At 55.2% G+C, this 22,467-nt stretch overlaps 2 protein-coding genes across 10 annotated transcripts in view; both read right to left on the reverse strand.

Annotated features, from left to right (window-relative positions):
- Nucleotides 1-3: 3 nt before the first annotated feature.
- FNBP4 (formin binding protein 4) lies at nucleotides 4-13,988 on the reverse strand. Of its 8 annotated transcripts, none has more exons than XM_068944366.1 (17): nucleotides 13,832-13,988; nucleotides 13,509-13,589; nucleotides 11,917-12,053; nucleotides 11,475-11,664; nucleotides 11,237-11,384; nucleotides 11,021-11,141; nucleotides 10,402-10,740; nucleotides 9,795-10,005; nucleotides 7,462-7,577; nucleotides 4,658-4,762; nucleotides 4,237-4,370; nucleotides 3,814-3,911; nucleotides 3,084-3,262; nucleotides 2,253-2,483; nucleotides 1,362-1,880; nucleotides 685-842; nucleotides 4-179 (listed from the first exon to the last, which is right to left on the reverse strand). In XM_068944366.1, exons 1-17 carry the CDS (start codon nucleotides 13,971-13,973, stop codon nucleotides 89-91), a joined length of 3,000 nt encoding a protein of 999 aa, XP_068800467.1. In that variant the 5' UTR covers nucleotides 13,974-13,988; the 3' UTR covers nucleotides 4-88. The 8 variants fall into 8 exon arrangements, with proteins under 8 accessions (XP_068800467.1, XP_068800465.1, XP_068800466.1 ...); XM_068944364.1 differs by having other exon boundaries at nucleotides 7,462-7,580; XM_068944365.1 differs by having other exon boundaries at nucleotides 11,021-11,144.
- A 1,363-nt stretch (nucleotides 13,989-15,351) lies between these two features.
- NUP160 (nucleoporin 160) overlaps nucleotides 15,352-22,467 on the reverse strand; it is a 30,831-nt gene continuing 23,715 nt past the window's right edge. For both annotated transcript variants that reach the window (XM_068944360.1, XM_068944361.1), the window contains exons 25-35: nucleotides 21,925-22,021; nucleotides 21,736-21,841; nucleotides 21,428-21,588; nucleotides 20,569-20,629; nucleotides 19,653-19,763; nucleotides 18,895-19,018; nucleotides 17,914-18,015; nucleotides 17,688-17,829; nucleotides 17,268-17,393; nucleotides 16,685-16,789; nucleotides 15,352-15,893 (exon numbers count right to left, since the gene is read on the reverse strand). In XM_068944360.1, the coding sequence (XP_068800461.1) occupies nucleotides 15,807-15,893; nucleotides 16,685-16,789; nucleotides 17,268-17,393; nucleotides 17,688-17,829; nucleotides 17,914-18,015; nucleotides 18,895-19,018; nucleotides 19,653-19,763; nucleotides 20,569-20,629; nucleotides 21,428-21,588; nucleotides 21,736-21,841; nucleotides 21,925-22,021 (1,222 nt within the window). In that variant the 3' untranslated portion in view covers nucleotides 15,352-15,806. The remainder of the gene's footprint in view (nucleotides 15,894-16,684; nucleotides 16,790-17,267; nucleotides 17,394-17,687; nucleotides 17,830-17,913; nucleotides 18,016-18,894; nucleotides 19,019-19,652; nucleotides 19,764-20,568; nucleotides 20,630-21,427; nucleotides 21,589-21,735; nucleotides 21,842-21,924; nucleotides 22,022-22,467) is intronic.

The following is a 22,467-nucleotide window of genomic DNA, read 5'->3' on the forward strand; positions in this document are numbered from 1 at the left end:
ACGTCCCAAACTGCTACAATTTATTGGACAACGGTCAAGTCGTAAAGGGCTCTAAACTGTACATCTGTAAAAAATAGTGCCGCGCGCCTCATGTGCTTGAAGTGGTTTTCCTCCGCTTCAGCCGCGCTCGCCAGTCTTCCGGCAGTGCCTCGAAGTTGGCGTTCCTCTCTGCCATGCCACTGCGGGGACAAAGGTGGGGGTTAGCGCCCAGGAGGTGCAAGGTGACATTCGCTACTGCCTGCTGCCACCCAGCCCCCCTGCTCTCCACCGTGGCCGGACACCCACTTCTCCCTCCATACCGGGAGCGAGGAAATGGCCCAAGAGAAGCCCATCGAGGAGTTTCTCCCTCACAAAGCAGCCTTGTGGCAGGCAGGTAACCGCGGAAGGACTAATCCCTCTTCAGGGACAGGATCCTACCGGCATCCTGCTACAAGCCACAATCTCAGACGTCCCCTGGGGCCTGAGGATCACCACGAGCCAGTGCCCCAGGCACCACAGCAGGGGAACCTGCCCCTCGCAGAGTGGAGGCTCCTCAAGGAAGAGGGGAGTTCCTGCTAAGGTGCCTCAGCCATCTCCAGCTGGGGCAGGCAGCGTTTCGCCGCTGTCGAGCTGGGCAGCGTCAGAGCGCCAGCAGGAAGGGCTGCCGGCTTCAGCAGAGCGTCCCGAGTTCGCACGTGTCCGTACCTCAGCAGCTGCTGCTGCTTCCACTCCTCAATGCGCCTCTGCGCAGTCGTCTCTCGGTCCTCCTCGCTGGAGCTGGAGTTCTCTTCCTCATCCAGCTCCCGCTGGATGCTCTGCCACTTCTTCACCAGAGATGGCATCTTCGTTTTACCCTTCTTGCCCTGTGCCAGGAATTCAACAGGCCACAGTTAGGGCGGGTGAAAAGAGGAGACTTGGAGACTCTAGAGGGTGCTGAGCTATAGCTACTCCCAGCAGAAGGGTGGACGAGCACGCCGGCAAGGGAACAGGGCAGAGCTGCCCCAGGACATCCCTTCCTTTTGCTGCCACAGTTGCCAACCGCTGCGGGCAGAGCTACAGACCGCCCCGGCGACCCAGCAGCTCTGCTCGCAGCCAGGGAGCACAGGAGTCACTTCAAACAATGGGGCTTGCTCAGTCCTGGAGCCCTTCCTTCTCTGCTGTCTTGCGGGCCTGAGGCACGCAGGCCGGCCAAAGGCAGCGGGACGCAGCTCCACGGAGCTCCTGGAGCGCCATCAGGGAAAGCCGTCCCAGGGACGCTGCTCAAAGCAAGGCCCTGGAGGCAGCGACGGGACCCGCGTGTCCTCGTTTCCAGCCCCGGAGCGGCAGTGGCCCACCCACCCCAGCCTGCCCTGCCATGGCCAGGCACCAGAGCACGGTCCTACCTTGTCCTTCCGCCCCTTCCTTGGTTTCTCTGGTGGCAGCGCTTTGGGGGCGGGAGGTGGCGGCGGCTGCGGCGGAGGTGGGGGAGGCGGCTGCTCCGCGGTGGTGGCGGCGGCAGGCAGGGCTCCTCGCGCAGGGGCCGGCTGCACGGTGGCAGCGGCAAGCCCAACAGGCATGGCACACTCCGAATAGCTCATGACAGAAGGCGCAGCGGGTGCCGTCACTCCCAAGTAGCCAGGCTGTAGGCCCAGTCCTGCGGGCTGAGGGCCTGCATGCCCTGGAGGGATGCGGAGGTTGGCGCGGCCTTGGATCTCGCCTTGCAGTCGCTGCCGCGGCCTCAGGGAGCCGAGGGGCACAGCCGAAGGCTGATACTTGCTGGCGGCCATGAGGGGCTGGCTGTAGATGACAGGGCAGCTGCCAATGGTGGCTGTTCGCTGCATCAACCCCGGGCTCATCTCCGTGGCTTTCCTCTTCTGAGACTTGGTGGAGAGCAGAGGGGCAGGGCTAGATTCAACAGCACCCTGGAAGGGGAAGCGCCGACGGTGAGAGCTGGGTCGTGCGGCCCCGAGGCCCGGCCGGACGCGACCGCAACAGCGGTGGTGCCCAGGCAGGGTCCTCCGGGCTGGGGGCTTTGCTGCTCTGCCACCCCAGCAGCTCCATCCCGTTCTCTGTGTGTTCCTTTCGGCATCCTTTCTCCCTGGGCTCACGCTCTCCCCGCCGCCGTCTCACCTTTGCCCCCCCCCCCCCCCCATGGGTGCCACGTGGGGTTGGGAAAGGGGTACTGTCACAGCAGGGCCAGCGCGTGGGGCAGGGAGATACACAGCTACGCTCCCGGTCACGGAGGGACACTGGCCAAGGCCAGCCTTTCTCCAGCTGCCAGCGCCGCTGCTCACCTGGCCGCTGCTGACAGCTGGGCGGAGGAGAGGCTTCAGGGGAGCATCTTCTTCCGTTCCCGGGGCGGGTGGCTCCTCACCCCCCTCGTCTTCCATCTCCACTTCCTGGATCTCTCCGTCTTCTCCAGGAGGCGGTGGGGGCGGTGGCGGTGGTGGGGGCGAATCTGGTGGAGGCGGAGGCGGCGGAGGCATTTCCAAAGGCAAAGGAGGTTGGAGTACCGGGACAGAGGACTGAAGTAGAGTCCAAAATGGAGTGAGCGGCATGAGAGACGTAGCAGGAACTTGGCCTGAGAAGGATTCTTTACAAAGGGAGCCTGAAGAATACATATTGACACAGGCTTGAAAACCCACGCTACTGACCGCGCTGCCCACCGCTCCCCAGCCACCGGTGCTGCGCCTTCGCCCAGGGCAGCTCCCCAGCACAGGCGCTCGCTGCCTCCCTTCCAGGGCCCTGCCTGGGAAGCGGGTTGCAGAGATCAGGCCGCAGGCTCTCAGATCGCCATTGGAGCTGCTGCACCCCACCTTCCCGAGCACCACTGGAGCCCCAGGGGACCAAAACCGAGAGGGACAGTTCAGCCACAGGAGCAGCGTCTGTCCCAGCTTCTCTAAAGCTACTGCTAGATGCCTGGGTAAGGGAGGCAAGTACCACCGCGTACTGCTCTGACCTCCAGCGAGCTCAGCGGGGCCACGAAGCGCCGCAGCAACCTGGCTGCGTGTCTGCGGCGAGCGCAGCACAGAAAGGGACCTGCTTCTGGGCCAGGACACCCACACCACAGCAGCAATCTGCTGACCGCTCTTTCTCCCACCCGTCGTAGCACCCCCGTGCTGTACCTGCGGAGTGCTCTGATGAGTCCCCGGCGTGCTCTCCTTTTTCTTTGGGAGGTGGTTTAGGAGGACCGTCGGCTTTTCTGTCGGTGGTCTGCTGTCCTTCCTCTTCGTCCTCCCCGTCGGGGAACTCCCATTGCGACTCTCCTGAGTGCTCGTTAACATAGAAATAGCGTCTATGCTCCCTAAATCACAAGAAAGAAAACGAGGCTTTACATTCTCTCCCCCTTAAGGGACACGTCGAGGCAGGCCTGCCCGCGACAGCGGTGTGCTCTCGCAGGGAAGACCTTCTGCAGCAGGGCTGCCATTCACAAACGCAACAAACAACTTTGAGGACAGAGGCAGGAGAGGCCCGAGCCGGTTCGCTCAAAGCTATTTGCATTGCTGGCTCTGTGAATATAGCCCTGAGCCCCCCGCTCCGAGAGAGGAGGGCTGAGAAAGCAGGCCAATGTGCAGCAGAGCAAGGTCTCGCTAGCATTGGGACTTTTAGCCACTGCCTTGGCTTAAAGTCACCCTCCAGAACAGGTATTGGGGAACAGCCCAGTTTAGAGGAGTGGCTGCCCCCCTACCCCGTGGTGCGTGGAGGTCGCATTTATGATACTCTTGGTGTCAAACACACAGTGAATGCTAGAGAGAGGGAGCGGATCTGGGAGCTGAAAAACAAAAGAGCAAAGATTTCAAATAAGGAAAAATTAATCAAGAAAGCCAAATAGAAAAAGAAATGTTTGGGTCTGACCTGCTGGCAGGAGAGAGAAATCTTGTTCTTCATTCCGTCGATGAGTTGAAGTTTGTCCTTTGTCAGTACTGTTGGTCAGAAGAGGTGATCCAGAGATCCTGCAAAGTTCACAGAGCTCTCGCATGCGCGACCCCCCAGGCCCGCCCTCCACAGCGCTTTACACTCGCGAGAGTAAAAACCAGCTCTGTCCAATCAGTGAATCAGATCCGTCTCAAAACACTTGAGCAATCACTTTGGATTCTCCAATTTGGTGGCTGGCCCAAACTCTGTAAGTGCCGGAAGTTTCTCTGCCTGCCCAGCACTGCTAACGGAAGCTGCTCTCAGTCTCCGAGAGGGATGGCGCCACGTCGTCAGGTGTTGATGATCACAAATCATGTCTGAGATGTCAAAGATGAAAGGTGAGAAAGGTAGGAGAGCGCGTACCTGTCCCAGTGGCAGGACCAGCCTTTAGGGGTGGCGTTTATTTCGTATTGTTTTAGCTGTTCGGCTGCGTCTTGAAGTTTGCGTTTGAGGTAGTTTCCATTGAGAGCACCTTCTCGCCAGTCAGCAATGCGGGTCTAGAGGGCAAGAAGCACGGGAAGCCATTGAGGCAGGCTGCCAGAGGCTCGCGGGACAAGACTTGTGGTCAAGGAGGGGCCCTTACAGCACAGGACCGAGGGGGCCCCAAGGAAGACATCGCTTCCAGGCAAAGTCATGCTCTCCTCATCGTGGAGGAAGGGCCTTGCAGGAGGCACGCACATGGCACTCTACCGCCTGAAGCTACAAGGTTCGTGTAGCCCCCCAAGCTCGGTGCTTGGCTGGTGGACAGTGTTTTGATCCCCTTCTAAACAGAAGGCCTTGTTACCTCCGTCTGCAACAGCAACATGTGGAAGTTGGAGACAGATTGTCTGTTGATGCCCAGGAACTCCAATTTACTAGTCAGAGTATTTGCCAGCTCTCCGATTTGAAACTGCCGAGGAGAAAAGGAAGAGTAAAGAGCCGCTCTCGGATCACATACAAGGCTGCTGCACCCACCGCAGCCCTGTGGCTCAGGGTCACTCCGGGCAAATGGGAGTTAGGACTGCCTACAGCCCTTCAGCCTGCGCAGGCAACAGGAAACAGGACTAGGAAGCAGAGTCTTGAATTTCTACTTCCCCAGTCACCCCCTCCTTTAAGCCCCACTGCCTCCTGCATCCCCAGGGACGGGGTCTGTGCAGGGTGGCAGGACACAAGACCTTCTGACTCCAGTAGTTGGAGGTGCCTGCAGAGGTGCCAGCAAATCCCATTCTTTGCACCCACTTTTCCCTGCACCCAGTCACAGCCCCCACAGCTTCTTGGCAGTTACCGCTTCAAACCAGCCAAAGGAGATTATAGGCTCGGTCCACTTTAGCATCCCAGCCATGAAGTCATAGCACAGCAGTCCCAGGGGCAGAAAACGTTAAAAATAAAATACTGTAACCATCTCCCAAAGGAAATGGGCCAGGCTGTATTTTCAGACTTCTTAAAATCACCACTTTCCAGTGCAACTAGCTGGAAAGTGCACAAGAGAAGCAACGACTCTGGATTTACACCCAAGTAAAGGACAGAATCTATTTTAAGATTCCGACTGGCCTGTAGTGATTATGGTTACTGAAATCCAACATCCCTGTAGGAGTGAAAAATCCAAGTTAAGCATTGCACTGCGACATGACAGATTGAGGGGAATTGCATAAAAGCAAATACAAGTCAGAAAACAATTAAAAGCAGAAACAGAGAGATGCCCGCAAGTAGGATAAAGATCCCTTTAAGGAGGGCTCTGAAAAAAAATCTCTTTTTCCTTCGTTCTTCAAAAGAGACTCCAGAAGGTCCCAAAGGCCAACAACGTAGCATCCATCCCCAGGGACAGGGATGAGCCAGTTAAGATGAGCAGTGCTAGAGAAGCCTGAGACAGCAAAATGGGTTCTCTGCATCCACATTGCTGCAGAGAAGCTAGGAAAGATCCCGCACCAGAGTGTTATTTCACAGCAGAGGATCCACAGAAATCTCCTACAAACAAATGAGCCAGCAGAAGAGATATCAGCCCAAACCAGTACAGCAAACAAATTACCAGGGCAGACGGCATTCATCCAACAGCCCTAAGGGAATCTTGCATGTGAAATCACTATGTTACAGCATACAGCCCATCCCACAGAGCACCTCTACTATCAGAGGCTTTTAAAGGCTTCCAGAAGAAATCTGGGACACAGCAAGCCAGTGAGCATGATTCCTGCAGCTGGCAATTTTTTTTTTTAATTGAAAAAACAGGACAGATTTGTTTATATACTGCACTTGGGGAGGCTTGCAGGTTATAGGCAGGGAAATCATGTCTCACAATTCTAATATTAAAGTGGCATTTTAGTAATTTATTTAGTAATATTTTAGGAGACAGAGGCTGAGTCTATGATGAGGAAAACAGAAAAGTCCTCTCACACTCGAAAAATAATTAAGTGATGGGCAATGAGGGTGGGATTAAGGGTCAGTTATCACAGCGGAAGATGACTTCCCCTGGGTTTCTACCGTGAGCTGCCATACATAAACCATCTGGCAAAGGGAAGCAACAACATTTACTAATGAAGTAAAATTACTCAGAAGTCAAATTCAATGCTGCAGAAGATGCCATGGTAATATGTGACTGCGGGACAGCGTACAGGCTGGTAGGGACAGATAGAAAGATTTCCCCTAGTACCCTGCATAACCATACACACACAGCAGCAGGCTCCGAGTGAACTATACAGCTCAAGGAAGGGCTCTGGGAATCATTCAGCCACCATCAAAAAAAAGCAAACCAGGCCTTCGAAGAGAGCAGAAGAGAAAACATCAGAACAACGCTGCAAAAATCCTGAGAGCATTCACAATTGGCATCCAACAGCCTATTTCTGGCTGCTCTTGCCTCGAAAAGAAGCCATGCCGGGGTATAGGAAGAATGGCAAATATCAACAGCCTCCAGACACAGAGAAGCTACAGACTCAGATTCTTCAGTCTGGAAACTGGATGACTAAATAGCACCTGAGAAAGGACTGTAATATCATTAATATCAGGAAGAAAGTCAAAACAAAAGCATTTGTGCTCTTTCTCTCTCTCTCTCTCTCATGAGAAGACCTAGGGGTCATTCTTTGCCCTGTTCCTCCCCCTTCCCCCTTCAAACCTTCGCTGCTGGTTTCTGCTGGAGACAGGATACTGGACTAAAGAGATCCTGGCTCAATCCAGCCCAGGCATTGCTTCACAGGGCAAAGCCAGCTCTAAAGGAACTGTGGCCAGACAAGCTGTTCTTGCAGTAAAGCTGGGTTCGGAGGTCCAGGGCTACCCCCACCACCCTTCTCAGCCCAGACGATAATGCTGTTCTGCCAGCGGTCTGAAAGGCAGGCAAAGTTACCCCTGCACCAGCTGCGTCAAAACCTACAGCCTAAAAAACGACTGCTCAAACACCCCAGGTAGCTTATGCACCCTGGGCAGAGCTGGCCGAGGCAGCGAGAACACCCCTTAGCGCTGACTGCAGGCAGCATGGCAAGCACCATGGGGGCCGCAGAGAGCCCCAGGAGCTGTGGTGAAAGCGCACTGGTCACAGCTTCAGGGAACAACTAAGCACCCAGCTATTATCTCCTACGCATGCCGGAACAAATCTCACCGGCACACACCTCTGCATCTCCATACCTTTAAGTCCTGCTCCTCCTCTTCTATTTTTGGTGCCCCTTGCACTTTTGCTTTCTCCTGGGGCTCTTCAGGCTCTGCCTCTTTGTCTGAATTCTCTTCAGCAGCTTCTGTGCTCGCTGCTGAAGGAGAAGAAACAACGGGTGAGCCCTCTTCCCACACTGCCATGGCACTGCCCACTCTCCGCATGCTGCTTTTAACACTGGGCCCGAGACAGCCGTGCTAGGGAGTTTCCTTCCTACAGGAGCTGATGACAAAAGGCTGAATTTAAAAGGAGAGAGCGTCACACACACCCGTAATGCAGATGATCAGGCTCCTCCCGAAAGGACATTTCAGAAAACGGTGAATTACAGATACTACAACACAAGGACAGGACAGAGGAATGGCCTGAAGCATGGAATTTAAAGACGCAGACAGCCAGCAAACTGCCAGGCAGGCCATCATTGAACTCCTGCAGTTCAGCAATTTGCCAGGAAAAGAGATTAAAGTATTTAGTAAGTTGAGATAATTGTTAGCTCAGAAGACTGAAGAGACCAGAGAGCTCCCAAAAAGATGTTCAGATATTAAGGTTTTCTTTTCAGTCACACCATGAGTTAGCGGCAGCTAATTACCTTTCCAAGCCACAAAGCTCTGGGAGGGAAGTGGGAAGTTTTGTTAGGGACTCCTGCCAAAAACCCTTGGGGGGGGGGGAGGGGGGGATAAAAACAACCCCCCCTCCACATTCCTGGTACGTCTTAGACTTCAAGGGCAGAAATTCTCTCAATTACCATAGAGTAGTAGGGTGCAGAGCCAACTTTAAACAGGTTATTTTAAAATAACAACTTCCTTTTTCCCCAAGGTGTCAATAAATGAGAAAATAGCGTTACTATTTAAGAGCTGGCTCCAAGCACATACTGTTGACAAGCTTGCAAAGTACAAGACGTTAGAAAACTCTCCAGTGAAATCCTCACTTGGAAAAGCCACCCTGAAAACAACTTTGCTGTGGAATTCCAGTTCACGCCTCTGCCTGAAGCATACTCACACAAGAGCGATTCTCCCACAGCAACCCCCTGCCTAGGACTGGCGCCGTCTCCCATTTCAGCAGGATACGGACCGGTAGGGGCCTACAGCACTTTCGTATTTTCTCTGGGAAAAGCAGATGTCTCATTCAGCAAGTTTTCTTCGCTATGAGGCAGGCAGCTGGCCTGCATCCCCGTGCCAAGGAGGGAATGGCACATCTGGGAGTCACAGGCTTGCCAGGCACATGCTGATTCCTTGGGCACAGCGGAGGACGGCTCTCGGGCCAGCACGTTTGGGGACAGCAACTCTGGAGTGGCTGGGCTTGCGCACTTACAGGTGGACCGGCCTAGGACAGGGCTACTCTGTCCAGCCACCACCACTGCTGACTGGGGAAGACTGCAGGCCTGGTACAAATAACAGCCGCAACAGTCAGTGAAGCATGAACAGTATTCAAGCGTATCATCAACATCACGCGACCTCCCCAAGACAACAGATTTTATGCGATGCTGGGCAACATCAGCCGAGCTGTTGTTAACATTCATTTGAGCAAGCTTTCTGAAAGAAAGCAGCTGTATTTCTCACACCAGCGCAGAAGGCCAGAGAGCTAACGGACACGTGGGCAAGCCCATAGGCATAAGTAATGCTGCACGTGCTGGCATAAGGGGGACTGCTGCTCAAGGAAGTGTTAAATTCAACGCATGTCTGAGATAAAAACAATCCTTTTATGAATCAGGTCTTTCTCACAGTGAGGTCCCTGCCTAATACTTTTTATTCACCCACAAGAGAATAGGTAGACTGGCTCTCTCGAGGAACAAATCAGCTGTCCAAAATTTGGAGACTGTTACCAGGCAACTTAGCGGAAGCAGACTTCAAAAGAGGAAGGTAACAGTCCTTGGTATATCATGGTCAGGCTTTATAACTTCAGGAGGAAAGTGGAAGGCAATAGAGCGTGAAGCAGCCGTTATCACACTTCTGCACGCCTTTTTCTGGTAACGTTGAATATGGGCGCTCTCCTAATTTTCCTTAGTCATTGGATAAAGGAGAGAATGTGGCAGAGCATCAGCTTATCCCCAGCACCGTCCTGAGCCTGCCAGACTGTCACTGCACGCTTGCACTCTGCTGTGACAGCAGTGGAGGCCACACCTTCAGGCCTGGCCCTCCTCTACACAGATACCTCATCTACCACATCCTGACTTCTCTACACACAGGGCGAGACTTCACACGTTCCACGTGAGCTGCATCTTCAGACAACAGCAGGGAAAAGATACGGTGGTGGGAGAGAGCTGCAGACTTCCAAAATGCTGGCTTGCCCCTCCAAAGGGAGCTGTTCACATTACCTGCTTCTCCAACTTCTGGGCTCTCTCGGCCTGTTTTGCTGGAGCCCCGACTAGTAGACTCTGGGCTGGCAGCTCCAACAAACAGTTTCCATTTCCCTCGCTTGGAGGCCAGCCTGCGGGTTGCATCCTGTGAGGCTGACTGACTCCCATCGGAGAGCGGGCTGGAGCCCGAAACACTGCCATCTCCCTCCTCCAAGGCACGCAGTTCTGCCTGTGAAGAGACAAGATGGTGAGCGACACTACAGGGACCTGACCTAACCCAGAACAGCAGCCGTGGTGACTTGCAAGAGGTAGGGGAGACATACACAAAAGAAGAACAGAGGTGAATAGCTGCTGTAACGGGGACACTGTGGTAATAAGAGCAAAGACGGAGCAAGAGTTTGATCAGCTCCCAGCTCAACTAGGAGCCCCTGCCAGTAGAGGACTAGTACAGGAATAGCAGGGTCTCCCTCGAAGGAGCCATGAGAGAATTGCAAACATATATTTTCCTTCTGGTTTATTTCTAACAAGACACGCTCTTCCCTCATCTTCCCTAAGAGTCACTCGCTAACACTATTCTTCCACTGCAGCCACGGCCTTATTTCTATGACAAAAGCCTCCCTGTTACCTTCTTTCTCTCTAGCACCATCTCCAGCTCAAGGGTGTCTTGCTCTTCCTCTTCCTCACCGCTCTCCCCTGACTGCACCACACTGCACAGATCTTCCTGCAGCGTGTCTTCCAGAGGATCCCTGCAAGGCTCCGGCTCTTCAGGGGCAGTCGCCACTTCTTCTGCTTTGGCTTCCTCTTCTGGGGGTGGCTCAACTTCCTCTTTGCAGATCACCTTTCTTCTCCAGCGTTCTTCTTCCTCCTTCACCACATCAGGCAGGAGAGGTGCCAGGAGGGATGCAGCCACCCCTTTCTTCTCCTCCTCGCTGTTGGAGAGGGCTTGCACGCCTTCGTTCACTTCCTGCAGGGTGCACACAGGAATCAAACGCTGCGTGGGCTGACAGCAGCAGCGCTGCTCCCCGCCAGCCAACCCCAAAGCAAGATCTTCCCCAAGAAGCAAAGGAGACGCCGGCTCACAGAGGTACCTGGGGCCCCTCTCCAGCCTGCAAGTGCTCTCCCACGCACAGTGGGGAGAGCCACACACAGTTGTGGGGACCCACCCACAACTGAGGGAACTAAAAAGAGCACCTACGGGCCTTGTGGTAGCAAGTACCCAGAGCTTAGATTGTTTGGTGACTGACCTTCTTCACCTCTCGCTTGGTAAGGCTGGCCCCACGGCTCACACTGCCTGTAGCGACCCCCTTCTCCTGGGGGTACAGGTCCGTAGCCACTACGAAACTCCCGTTGGCACCTGCCACTGTGCTGCTGAGGAAGAGGAGAGGGAGTGAAGGGCTGGCACAGGAACCACTCCTCTTTGTCTCCCCTTGCCGCTGATGGCAGGCCTCAGTGATTCTTACCTGTGCTGGTAGTGCTGCAGACCCTGAACCTGCGTCGCGAGATACTGCGGCAGCTCCCAGGTCACCTCGTTGCTCTGAGTGTTCCAGTAATAGTAACAGCCGGTGTTCTCGTCCCACACTTCCTGCCAGTCACCCATTTCCACGCCCACTGGTGGGGAAACAAAGAACGGCTGTCAGCCGCTGGGTGCAGCAGGGGACACCCACAGCCCTAGCACCGAGGACCTACAAACGCGCTCACCTCCCGCCAGCGAGCACTGGGTGTCATACTGCCACTCTGGGGCCTGAGCAGAGCCTGTGCCGTTGGCAGTGGCCGAGGAGTGACCTGAGCCAGGCTCCTTGGGCTCAGGGCGCGGAGGCGTGGGAGGCGGAGCGGAGGCCGCGGCCGTGGACTCAGCAGGCTGCGGAGGAGCTGTGATGGCATCGATCTCCTTTAAAAACATGAACGTCACAACGTGAATTGAAATCCCAGAGGAGAAAACAGGTTGTCTGGGTAATGGGACAACCAATGTGCTTACCAGCAGGCAGAGGACAACGTCAAGGACTGTGAAACCACCCTTTTTACCTACAACCCTCTTCCTTCCCCTGTGATGCAGCTACTTTACATGGAAAAAACTCTCCTCCACCCTGTCTCCCCACTGCGCTCAGCACTTCCCAGAGCCACAAAAACAAGCCTCACTAACCGCCAGAAAGTTTGCCAGCGTGCTGTCAATGTCTGCTGAATTATTTCCATTTGCGTCTGTGGAATGTGCCGATTTCTCAGGAGTTTCACCCTCCTCATCATCGCTGTCTGCATACGCGCCAAGTAAACACAAGCCTCCTGGTAGGGGGAAGAGGAGAGCGATAAGCTCTGACGGGGGTATATTGTGAAAGGGAAGGTCAAAGCAGTTCAGTGTCTGGCTAGCATGGTTTTCCGGGTGAGGTAAGAAATCTGTGTGTGTCAAACTAGAAAAAGCTCATGGAGAGCATGCAAGGGAACAGAGCGTAAAAAAAAAAAATCAAAAGCAAAGAGCTCTGTGTACACGTCTGTGCCTCTGCTCAGCACACTCTGCCTCCAAGCCATTTATTGTGAGCTCCCCCTGGATGTACACGGAGATCAGGGCTCATCCTGCTGCAGAACAGAAACGGATCCAACCAGCCGCTTGGCTGGATTCTCTATCCCTGCTAATCCTGCGGAACAAACAAGGAGGGAGCCAACCCCTTCGTGACACAAGGAGGAGCGAACTGCGCAGCCAGAGCGGCACGTCGCCATCACAGAGCGAAGCCAGGCCGCGCAGGGCCCAGCGCGGTTGGGAGGCGGTGCAGGCACATCCTTCCTGCTACGCACATCCAGCCAGAGCCGCCCCAGAACCAACCCCCCCCTCCCATCCGACTTCCGCTCAGGGCTGGCAGCTCTAACCTTCCTAGGGTGAAACAGGCAGCCCCTCACGCAAAAATCCTAGAGAGAAAAACAGCTCCCACCCCTCTTAAAAACTACTGGGAGGGGTCATGTTTTTCCCCTCTCCAGCAAACTGCTGGGGTGGGGGAACATCCTCCTCCTCCGCCCTAAAAAACATTGGGACGGGTGGGAAACAGCCCTCCCACACTGGAGGAGGAAAAAAAAAAAAACCCCACTCTGTAACACCTCCAAAAAGTTGGGGGGGGAGCTATCCTCCCTCCTCCATAAAAAAAAAAACACTAAGAGGAAAAAAAGTCATCCCCCTTTCAGTAAAAAGAAACGCTAACAGGAACACTCATCTCTCTGTCCCAGAAGAAAAAAAAAAACGGTGGGAGAAGAGACGATGTCCCCTTCCCCCCCAACAAAACGCTTTAGGGGACAGGCACATCTCCTCCAAAAGGGAGGAGGACTTACAGGGGGCAATCTCTGCATCCCCCAAAAGCACACTTCAGGAGTAGTAAATGCACCTCGCCCCTCCCCCCAAAAACACTTAAGGAGCAGAAATCACATGCTCCTCCCTCCCCCCAAAAAGACATTTAAGGGGGGGGCAAGCACACCTCCCGGGAAAAAAAAAAAAAACCTATTTACAGGGGGCAATCACCTCCCTGCAAGAAGCACTTAAGAAGGAAAAAAAAAAAATCCTCCCCCCACCCCCCTAATTTGGGGGAAGACAAAATCTCCCCCTCCTCTTAAAAATACGCTAAGGGAAGGGGAAAACAGCCCCCCCCCCCAAGAAAGCCTGGAGGGGGGAACCTCCTCCCCCTTCCATTTCCATAGAGACAGCCCTCCCCAAAGGGGGGGGGAGAGCCCCCCCCCCCGCCCGCCTCGGGGCCGTACCTGTGGGCTTGACGGCGGCGGGGCCGGCGGGCGGCGGGTTGGGAGCGCTGCGGGGGGGCTCCGCCACCACCTCGGGCTCGTCTGCGGGGGAGGAGAGAGGGCGGCCGTTACACGGGCGGCGCCGACGGGCTGCTGAGGGGGCCGGAATGGGGGGGAGGGGAGGAAGCCGGACTCTCCCCCCCCCCAGCCCCGGCATCTCCCCCTTCCCCCACCCCCCCCCGCGCTCGGTGCTACCACGAGGCGGCGGCGCCGCCGCTAGGCCGCGCCCCGCCAACAAAGCGCCCCCCCCCCGCTGCCCTCAGCGCGGCCCGCCGCGGCCGTACCCGGCTCGGAGCCCGACTCGGCTCCCTCAGCCGGCGGCGCCGCCGCCGCCGCCGCCTCGTCACGGCCGCCGGGGCGCGGACCCGGCGGCGACAGCTGGAGGATGGGCCGGCGGCCCGGCGCGGCGCGAGACTTCTTCCCCATGGCGGCGGCGGCGGCGGCGGCGGCGGCAGCAGCGGGTGCGGCGCGCGGCGGCGGCGGCTGTGCGCCTGCGCGCGGCGGCGGCGGTGGGGGCGGCGCGCGGCGGCGGCGGCTGTGCGCCTGCGCGCGGCGGCGGCGGTGGGGGCGGCGCGCGGCGGCGGCGGCTGTGCGCCTGCGCGCGGCGGCGGCGGTGGGGGCGGCGCGCGGCGGCGGCGGCTGTGCGCCTGCGCCCGGCGGCGGCGGCTGTGCGCCTGCGCCCGCCCGCGGAGGGAGGAGGGGGGTGAAGGCGGGTCTGCGGGTCTGCGCCTGCGCAGGGAGCGCCACGCCGCGTCCAGCCCCTCGGGCCCTATAGCTCTATGCTCTGGAGGCCCTATAGCTCTATGCTCTGGAGGCCCTATAGCTCTATGCTCTGGAGGCCCTATAGCTCTATGCTCTGGAGGCCCTATAGCCCGGTCTGGTGCCACAGCGCTATAGTCGGAGCCTGCAGCTATATAGCCTAGAGCCCCATCGTGCCCCGCCGGCCCTATAGCTCAGGCGGAGGGCGCCTCCCTGCACAGCAGCCCTCTAGCTGAAGCCACATCTGGCTCAAGGCCCCCGATGGGGCCGAGAGCGGCTCCGCGGGCCGGCAGGGAGGACCGTGGGGCAGCAGCCTGCTGCCACAGGGGGAGAGCAAGGCCCAGGGCACGACAGGCCTGGTTATTTGCAACTCAAGCCGTAAGCGCGTCCAGGGTGGATTACCAGCGCGAGCGCTTCGTGCCACGACAGCCGCCGAGGTGGCGCAAGGCAGGAGGCAAGCCCTCGGCTCAGGACGCCCAGCGGCTAGCGGGGAAGAGGCAGTTGAGGCGGCAGGCAGCGCAGCTCACGTTGCGTTTCTCTGCCGTGATCTGCGACTTCCCCCTCTCCGCACCCTGCCTGCAAGCTGGCGGCCTCGTGGAGCAGGGAGAAGAAAAGATTTCAAAGGTGACTGGCGCGCTTACAGCGAGGGATCCCTCACATCAGGGACTGCTCTAACCCTATTAAAGCAGCACATGAGACCACCACAGTCCTGAAAGCTTCTGTGCTACAGCATTAAAAAACAAAAACAAAGTAGGAACAGTTGTTTGAACGCTCACCAGGGAGCTTGCAGGCCACTCGTCAATGGGATGAACCCACGATGTTCCTACCGTGTCTTCTATAGAGGGTTCCAGGCAAGAAAACAGTGGTCCTACAGCCAGGCTTCCGCACGTACAATCTCCTCCAGGGAGAGGAAGTCCCTACAGCCTGCACTATGCCATCCAAACCCTGCTTAAGCTGCCACTGTGCTCCCAGAACGTCCTCCTTGCAAGGCAGCGAAAGTTTAGAAAATACCAGTTTTCAGTTGCTCAACAGTCTTGACCTGGGCTTGTAGTAACGTTTTCTTTTATTAAAGGTCATTCAAAAACACCACAATAAATAAAAGAAATGCCAAAACCTTCCATGTATCATACAGAATGAGAAAGACAGGACTCCCCCTGGCAAAGGAGTTCAATAAAAAGAGGCAGGGCAGACTGAACACACCATCTTACGCCAGTGCTCTTTGAAAGTAATTGCTGATACCCCAAAGGGATACGCGGATGCATATTCGACACATTGAAAATCTACTCTGTCCCCCGGAACGGGACCGTTATGGAAAAATGACTAAAAATAGCACCACCAGCTGAGCGAGCACAGAGTGGGACTTTGTCAGCTCGCAGGGGCAGGCCTTGGCAGAGAGCGCCACACAGACCTGTCACCTTGAGCACAAGCTGTCCTGGGCCTCAGACCCGTGTCTCTCCGGGCACTGGATTGTGGCCAACGCTGCATGGACCCGGACTACCGCTAGTTGCGCCGGTACAAGCGGTCTCGCGTGGCCACGCTGACCTTCTGCTGGTAGTCTTCCATTTTGTCATGTACCTTCTGGTAGAGCTAGGCAAGAGGCAAAGCAGCCATCAGAGACGAGCGACACGGTTCGCTCCCACCTCCTTTTCCCAAGCACCGTTCCCATCTTTCTTCTGCTCGTACAAAAGAGGAGCCAGCAGCTAGCAGGGCTGCTCCCGAGTCTCCCGTGAAAGCAACCAGTCTTTTAGGGTCTCTCCCCAGCAATGGGAGCGCTCTAGGACGCAGATGTCATGAGACGGAACAGTGGTCCTCAACAGTTGTTCAGCACTTTTGGTTCCTAATTTGTCAGTTCTATCAGCTCCTTCCCCCCAACCTCTAGCCTGAGTCAGGCATCAAGGAGCGTCCCGGGGTCACCTCCCCCTGGTTTCATGCGTTCAGTTCCAGTTCCCTTCCTGCAGACTCCCTCTAGGCACGCGCCCTGCTCTGCATCTGGTGCAGAACACAAGCATCACCTGCGCTGCCCTTTGGCAGGTTTCTCCTGAAATCAGCTCTCTTGGCACAACATCCCCACGTGGCTCTAGGAGAAGCCTCCCGCAGAGCGCCCCAGCCACGTACAAGAGGACCAGCAGTTATCCCCGGGCTGCGCAGCAAGGCCAGGGAGTTAGGAACTCCATTCCCTACCAGCTGGCACACGCTCTGGGCATCCATCCCTTCAGCTCCTCCTCGCCAAGCTCTGAACTGCAGTGATTTCTTTCACGGCTTCCTGCTCGCACTCGTGCCCCGGTAACCCTCACTCCCCCAACAGGCTGTTTGTAAGCACCCTTCGCTTTCCCCAGCAAGCCAGGGCGCTCTGCACGTGGGCAGGAAGCTCTACCTACCACGATGTTGTGTTGGTTGGTGGCGCTCTCTCTTAAGGCCTGGAGCAGCTGGTCAATGGCGGTATAGGGGAGCCACACCATTGGGGCAGTAGCAGACAGCGGGAACTGGAGGGAAGAGGAAACCTTATGCTGTGCAGTGTTCATGGCAGAAACACTCCTCCCTACTTCCAGGGTGAGGAAGAGCTCACAACAACTGCTTCTGACACCTGCTTGCCGTATGCGTTACTAATGCCACTAAAAGGTCCTCTCTTCTCTAGAGGGGATCACACTACTTTCTCCTGTAAGCACCGTCATCCAAGTCATTCATAAAGAAGCACCCAAACACCAAGCAGTGAACTGCCCCAAGGAAGCACGCTAGAATTGAACAGAGGCACCTGCAGGCTTCCCGCAGGCTGCTGAGGGAAGAGCTGCTCTGCCACCCGCCGTCATGCCCTATGCCCTGAGCATGAGGCAACTCACTGCTTCTGCTTAGCTGTTCCTTCAGGGGACGTAAGCAGGGAAGAAAGGGGAACTACTGCCCAAGGAGCCCAGTGGAGATGCTCCAGGGACAGTTCAACACGTCCCCGGCTGGAGATGAGCTCACCTCAATTCCAAAATACTGGTGACCTTTGCCGAGCACAGCATCCACATACTCCAGGACCAGATCTACAGCTTCCTCCAGCAGATCGTAATTCAGATAGAGACGCAGCAGCTCAGCGGCATCCACTTTCTGCAAGGAAAGGGGGCTGGTGTCAGCCTGGCTTTTTTGGCCAGGGAGCTCTCTCAATAACCACTATGATGCCTGGAGGAACTGTTCTGAGCCCTAGTAACAGGCACAAAGCTTCTGGCACAAGTTCCCAGAGCTGGGGGCAGCAGGGGGGCAGGAAAGGTGATATGTAGCCTGCAAGTGTCTGGCTGGGGACGTGCTTGCCAAAGCAAAGGCCAGCAGCCAGGACGACTGGGGTTTTTTGGCCTCAGTCAGTACACGGGATGTGCTGAGCAGCTACGCTCTCCACATTCTCACCTTGTAGCTGTTGATGAGCCAGTTGGGCAGAGGTATCCCGTGTGCCATGAGCTTGTTGATGACGCAGCGATGGTACAGACTGTTCTGGGATGGGTAACGTTCCAGGTAGGACGACAGCAGTCGCCAGGCTTCATCTGTGGCGCTGCAAGACATCGCTTCCCCTCAGAACCCGTGCCAGCAGCATGAAGATTGGCTCTGCTCTTCTCCCCCACAGACAAGGGCCTACCTGGACTCCTTGGTGGTAACTAGCGCGGAGAGCTGGTTTGCTGCTAGCCAGTCCCAAGCCTCTGCTTGCGCTGCTTCCCCTCCCAGTTGCAGTTTGATGCACCTTGAATACACAGAGCAGGCACAATGCAAACGCGGCCACCTTCAGAGCACGACCCCTTCATCCTGCCTTGCCACAGCTGCCAGTATCACAAAGCCACCGCGCACAGGACTATTCCCAAGCAACAGCTATGAATTAACCGGCTTGGCAGGAAAAAAAAGGCTATCGGAGTTGTTTCTAAGCTGCTCTAAGTGCCAAAGAGGAATTAGTAACTACTCTGATGTTAGCAAGCTTTAGGGCCTGAGCCTGGGTAAGAGGCCCTCAACACATCCAGCCACAGGAACGGGTCACAGCGGAGCTCCCAAATGGCTCCGCAGGCACAACACATCTTGTATAAGCATGAAAGGGCAAAGGAAAAGAGGAATAGCGAGGTCAGAGATGAGGCATGACAGCTAGCACAGAGGAGATCAGACAGAGAAGCAAGCGCTCTGCCAACCACTGTTTGAGAGCCGCTGAACGGCTTGAACAAATCTTCTGTAAGCAGCTCACTGGGTATCAACAGGAGCATGCCATGAACCAGCTCACCAGAAGCGTTTCCAGATGATGGCTGCGCCTGGGTCAGGGCTGTCTGTGACTGTTAAGTGTCAGCCCTCCCTCCCGAGACAAGGGAGAAATCTCCCCTCTACTATCTGCTCAGCAAGGTAGTGTTCCTCTGTTTTCCCTTTTCAGGTGTCAGAAGCAAGTTCCACCCCAAAACCACTAAACCAGCAGCTGCTAAGGCCGTGCGCAGCTTTAGCGGCCATGGCGAGCAGACAGGTCAGGGCAGCGCTGCCTTCTGAGCCTGGGGAGCTGCAAGCTGAGCCCTGTAAACGTCACACTACGCACGTCTCTCCTCCAGCTGTGTGTCACCTGAGGGAGGGGGTAGAAGCTGCCACTACATACTTGAAAGTGAGTCCCTCAAAGATGGGCGTCAAGGGCAGTTTGAACGTTTGGCACAGACTGATGGCGGTGTCAAAGAGGCCAGCCCGGACCAGGAGAGCAACCGTTTCCTCGGGTGTAGAGCTGCCTGCAGGGAATGAGGACCAGGTAAGCACCTTCCCCAGTCACAGCCCCCCACGCTTACTGGGGCCTGGCCCCAGGCAGTTCAGTGACAGAATTACAGTAGCACCACACCGCGGCCACATATAAAATACACTACAGTAGCATTTCTCATCGCGCAGCTTGAGGCTTTCTTGGCCTCGGGAGCATCTCATGAGCCCAGGAGCATTTCCCAGAGGGACTGCACAAAGCAGCAGTGCTCCTCATTAGCGCACAGTAACACACGGATGCACCTATGGATAAGATACCAACGGGGAGAGGGACACAAGTAGCAACATGGAGTCCACCTTCAAATTCTCCTACCGTTCAGGCAGATGGAGCAGGGACATAGCCCATGCTGCAGACCGCCTACTAAGAGCTTGGCAGAAGCCAGAAAAAAGTGGAAGACTTCAATTGGTTCTCTTGATCTGCCTCTCCAAAGCTGCTGAAATTGGTGGCAGTGTGTCGCTAGGGAGGCAAACTGCACTGCCACTGTCAGCTGCCGTTTTTTCCTCTGAGGTGAAACATAACTTGCCTACTCGCTCGAACGACAACTGAAAGCGCTGTAACTAACAAAAACCACAAGGAAACTTAGAGGTGGTTGCTCCGTGTCCCTCTCTTACCTGCCACAGCAGCTGTTGACAAGTCATGCTGCACCAGAGTCAACCGGATCTGGGCCAACACACACTCCCTTTCCAAATCCTCCAGCTCCAGGATCTCAATTTGGCGTGTCGCTGTGTCAGATGGAAATTAACAGCTTTCAGCATTTTAAAAACGGCGCCTTTGGGATCACGCAGAATATCTACACCCCTCTGTCATCCTAAGAAGAGTCACACCACAGCGGAGTACTGAAGGAAGGATCCGGTTTTGCTGTCCTTCCTTTCTACCTTGGAGCGTACACATCTCCTTGATACCAGCCTCCCATCCCACCTCTGTTAGGGATATAGACTCCCAAGTTATCTTAGGTTTGGTAACAGCTGCTGTGCTGACTGCCAGGCATATGCTACAAAAGAGCTAATCAGAAGCACCACTGTAAAAATACCTGACCTTAAACTTTTCTAGATTAATGCTGAGACTTACAAGCCTAGCCTGACCCCACCATACTGGGTTTAGATACACGCGCAGAGTAGAGACCTTACCAGCAGAGACTAGCTACGTCAGCAGGGTTTTCGAAAGCACGAGCAACAAAAATTTTAAAGAACTAGAAAATGCCTCACAAAGGCTTGATTTTTAAAAATTGCGAAGTATTTCCACTGAATATAAAAACACTGACAAGATATCAAACTGCAGGCAAGCGTGCACAGAAACTCCTCAGAGAATAGCTATAAACATATCTGTTATGCAGCAGTATTCTGTAACTGGCAAACGCTAATACTAGGAGTGTTAAGTAGCTTTTAGTCCCCAAAATAATTAATCTGCCAGAAATGAGAGCCGCTGTGAGGCACCTCCCAGCTCACACAGGAGCGGCAGAGCTCCAAGCTGATGGGGAAGGCTGTGGGAACACAAGACACACAGGAAGCACCAGGACAAGGCACTTACTTGGAATGGCGGTACACTCCCCATCGTGGCTTCTCTTTGGGGATGCTCCTGGCCGTTCATACTTTCAGGAAAAAACAGAAAGAGGGTTTGCACCCAGCTGGTTTCCAAAAGACAAACCACCTCAGGGCACCCCCCTCCACACACACGAGCGCTCCATCTTAATTCTTGAGTTGGATCAGAAATGCAACTACTAGGCAGTTCAGGTTACGTTTGTGCGTCTCTGGCTACCAGAAGCGCAGCACAGCATTAGCTGAACAGACTACACTCCCCTCCTCTCCACAGAGGGATGTGAAACATAAGCCATGTTTCCAGTAACTCTCCTTTTCACGGGTATTTTGGCTATTTGGACTTCCCAAAAAGATTTGCTTTGACTTCAGCAAAAGGTGATATTTATCTGTTTTTATGGGACTTGGGGGAGATCAGAAATACTTTTAAGCTTTTTACACATTTGCTCCCCATGGAACTGAATTCCCCTCACGTCCTTCTCCTTCTTCTGCGCCTCGTCTAAGTTTCAGCCAGGAACAGCCAGGGAGGCATGAAAGCATGGCTTTGCAAGCCTGATATGAACACACCACCAGCGAGTTCCCACACGCGCCAGCCCTCACCCAAAAGCTGTCCTGGTTCCAACCTGCTCCACACAGGGGCAACGACAGAAGGGTGATAGACAGGATTGACGTTTCTGCTAAGCAAGGCTAGAAAGAGCTGCACAGATGAGCAAGAGGATGAGAGCAGTGGACTGGAAAAGCTCAACACCTCTGCTGGTTGCATCGGAAAGGATTTTTGGAAGCACTTTCCCAAGTGCACAGCAGTAAACGTCCCCACAGTCAATAGCTCAGGTCAGAGGCTCATTTTTTCCTACCACAGCTCCAGAAGCTGGCTGCACTATCCAGGCGTATTCCGGGCGGATCAGCCGTAAGCAGTTAATAGCAGCAAGGAAACAGTTTCCTTGTTTCTGGAGCCCTCGGAGCGTCCGCACCTCCCTGCCTAGGCGCATGCCGTATTCAAACATCACCGTTCCAGCTAAGGAGAGACGGGGAACGCATCAGCCCCACCACCTTTCCCTGCTGGCAGCACAAGACTCAGGGCAGGCCACCCCACAGGGGTAGGGCGAGTGGTGTCCCAAATAGGCTGGCCGTTATGCTAAAACGCGCCCATCTCGAGCCTTACCCTTGCGGTAGTTGTGACGGTAGATGTGGAAAGCGTACAGCAGTTCGTAGTAATTGTGGGTCATCAGGTCCACTGCTCGAGCGTGAGATTCGATGATCCCCACAACCTGTGGCACGGAGAGGCTCAAATAGGTTGACCGCCTCCTTTAAGAGAGCGGTTCTGCCTCTCTCACCAGCACAGGAGGATTACCTCATTATGGAGATTGATATAGGGGAACTCCACCAGGTCCTGGAGCTGGGAGCGCTCACAGAGAACCACCACTAGCTGGCGCAGACAGTCCAGCTGCCTGGGGAGAGAAAAGGACAACCATTCTGGAGAAGCTGAGCAAGAGGAGCGTGAACAAACCACTCCCCAGGACATCCAGCTTGTAATGCACGAACATGCTTCCTCGGATGAGCTGTGCAGGCTCTTCTGGCCCGAGGAAACAACTAGGGTTTGGCTTAGGATCAGGGGTCCTTTCAGACTACTTTCATGTTGGAAACAAAAATCCTGCACAACAGAGACAGAGCCTCCTCTCTGTAAAAGTCACCCAGGAAGACAAATCTCCCTCCCTCAGCACTATTTGGTAAGATTTTCTTCAGCCTCAGTTTTACAACCCATTCCTACTCCTTATCTGAACAGCCAGGACTCCAGCTTCCAGCTATTCCTGCTCATCACACCCATCTCCACTAGCCTGAAACTTCCTCTGTCCAGTTCAGTTCTGCCCACAAAGTACTCAGGCCAAAATTCAAT

Source organism: Struthio camelus, chromosome 5 (assembly GCF_040807025.1).
Source record: "Struthio camelus isolate bStrCam1 chromosome 5, bStrCam1.hap1, whole genome shotgun sequence".
Taxonomy (NCBI): domain Eukaryota; kingdom Metazoa; phylum Chordata; class Aves; order Struthioniformes; family Struthionidae; genus Struthio; species Struthio camelus.